The following is a 1,728-nucleotide window of genomic DNA, read 5'->3' on the forward strand; positions in this document are numbered from 1 at the left end:
ATATATCCCCACCAGCTAGCAGACTGCCCGGCCTTATGATGTTTGAAGATCAAGCCTAGGAATCGTACGTAATTCTACTCCCTGTCACAACCAGCCCGTCCGTCCAAGAAACCTTAAGCAATTAAAAGTCCCATGAAAATTCCAGGAGGCTATTCAACTTCCTTTTCATTTCAGCCAACTGACCTTGTCCTGTAGTTCTCTGAGGAGGAATGAAACTGGCTGTCCATGGAGATTTCCAGAGGAAGTCGTTAGAGGTGTATTGATGTCGGCATGGGCATCCACCCAGATGACACAAAGGTCTTGGCAGTGCCGGGCGTGGCCGATAATGGTTCCGATTGCCAGGCTGCAAGGAATAAATACGATAATCTCCAAGGCCCTCTGCTTGGCAAACATCAAAAACAAATCGCTTCAGCCAACACAACTCACACTCTGTCCTCGGGGCAAAGTCAGGGCCCTAGACTGAGGCAGGGTTTCGAAGGCCCAGAGCCCCAACAGTTACACTTTCCCTAGCCTTGAGTGAGTTACACAGGGAGAAATGGAAGAGCTGATGATTAGGCTGACAAATGGTTATCTTTGCAGTATAGCACTTTGATCCATTAGTCCTGGTCCAGCAAAGGACCACAAATATTTGTTCAATGAATTGAAAGCCAGATCCATAAAGTGATTTATAAATAACAACTCACAAACATGTTGCTTCACACCTATTGTGGAAGACCTCAGTGAATGAATCATTACTTTCCAAAAGTCAATTATATTTCTTTTTTTTTTAAAGATAAAAATTAAAAAGCATTAAAGCGTTTTATAAAGATTGTATGTGATCATTCCTAACACTTGAAAAGCCAAAGATGTTTAAGTCTGACATTCAGTTTTAACAAAGGGTTGTTAAAGGCTGACATGAAATAAGGGAACCCAGAAAAGATCTCATCCTCGACCAATGAGTAAAAGTTAATCTGCAGCTCACCAGCTCTAATACACTAGCATGGCAAGTCACTATCCTGAAAGGTCTCTCTGGATTTTTTTTTTTGTCATCTTTGTTTACAGTAGACAAATGTTCCACACCTCAACTGCAAGACTCCACTTGAGATTGGTGGGAAAGCTACTGGCCTCCCATGTGCAGCTCCCCATGTCCTTTCTTGGTCAGTGGAGGGTGAATGTTTCAAGCTCCATTCTTTGTAGTGGCTCTTTTGCAGGGATGCTGCTGACTCATTGGGGCTCTATGTACTACAGAGGGCAATGCTGCCCAGTCCTGCACTGTCCTCACAATCATCATGCTGGAGCTACCGTTACAACTACTATGCCAATCCATCTGTTGGAAGATCTTTCTCTTTCTCAGTAACCTTTTACTTTACCACCAAGCACAGTGTCCTGGAAGGACTGGGCCCTCCAGATTGCATGTCCAAGTATGTAAGGTGAAGTCACCGCCTTTGCTTTGAAGCAGCATTCTGGCTGTACTCCCTCCAGAGCAGATTGGTTTGTTCTCGGCCTTACGCTCCATGTGCTTTGCCTACACCACAGTTATATGGCATTTCTTCTTCAGTCTTCCTTATTAATTTCTAGCTTTCACTACCATACGAGGTGACTGAAAATACCATGGCCAGAGTTGGGTCAGGTTCTCAAAGTGCCATTCTGCATTTTGACACTTTAAAAGAGATCTTTTGCAGTTGAATTGCCCAATGCAACACATCATCTGGTTTCTTGATTGCTGTTTCCACATGCATTGTGGATTCA

At 43.8% G+C, this 1,728-nt stretch overlaps 1 protein-coding gene across 1 annotated transcript in view; it reads right to left on the minus strand.

Moving 5' to 3' along the window:
* Positions 1–1,728, minus strand: part of ARG2 (arginase 2) — a 72,920-nt gene that overhangs the window by 5,687 nt on the left and 65,505 nt on the right. Inside the window, exon 5 of the mRNA XM_013003726.2 lies at positions 184–343. Within this exon, the coding sequence (XP_012859180.2) occupies positions 184–343 (160 nt within the window). The remainder of the gene's footprint in view (positions 1–183; positions 344–1,728) is intronic.

The sequence above is a fragment of the Echinops telfairi genome, unplaced genomic scaffold (assembly GCF_000313985.2).
Source record: "Echinops telfairi isolate 266 unplaced genomic scaffold, ASM31398v2 ScPeMD7_18;HRSCAF=68, whole genome shotgun sequence".
Lineage (NCBI taxonomy): Eukaryota > Metazoa > Chordata > Mammalia > Afrosoricida > Tenrecidae > Echinops > Echinops telfairi.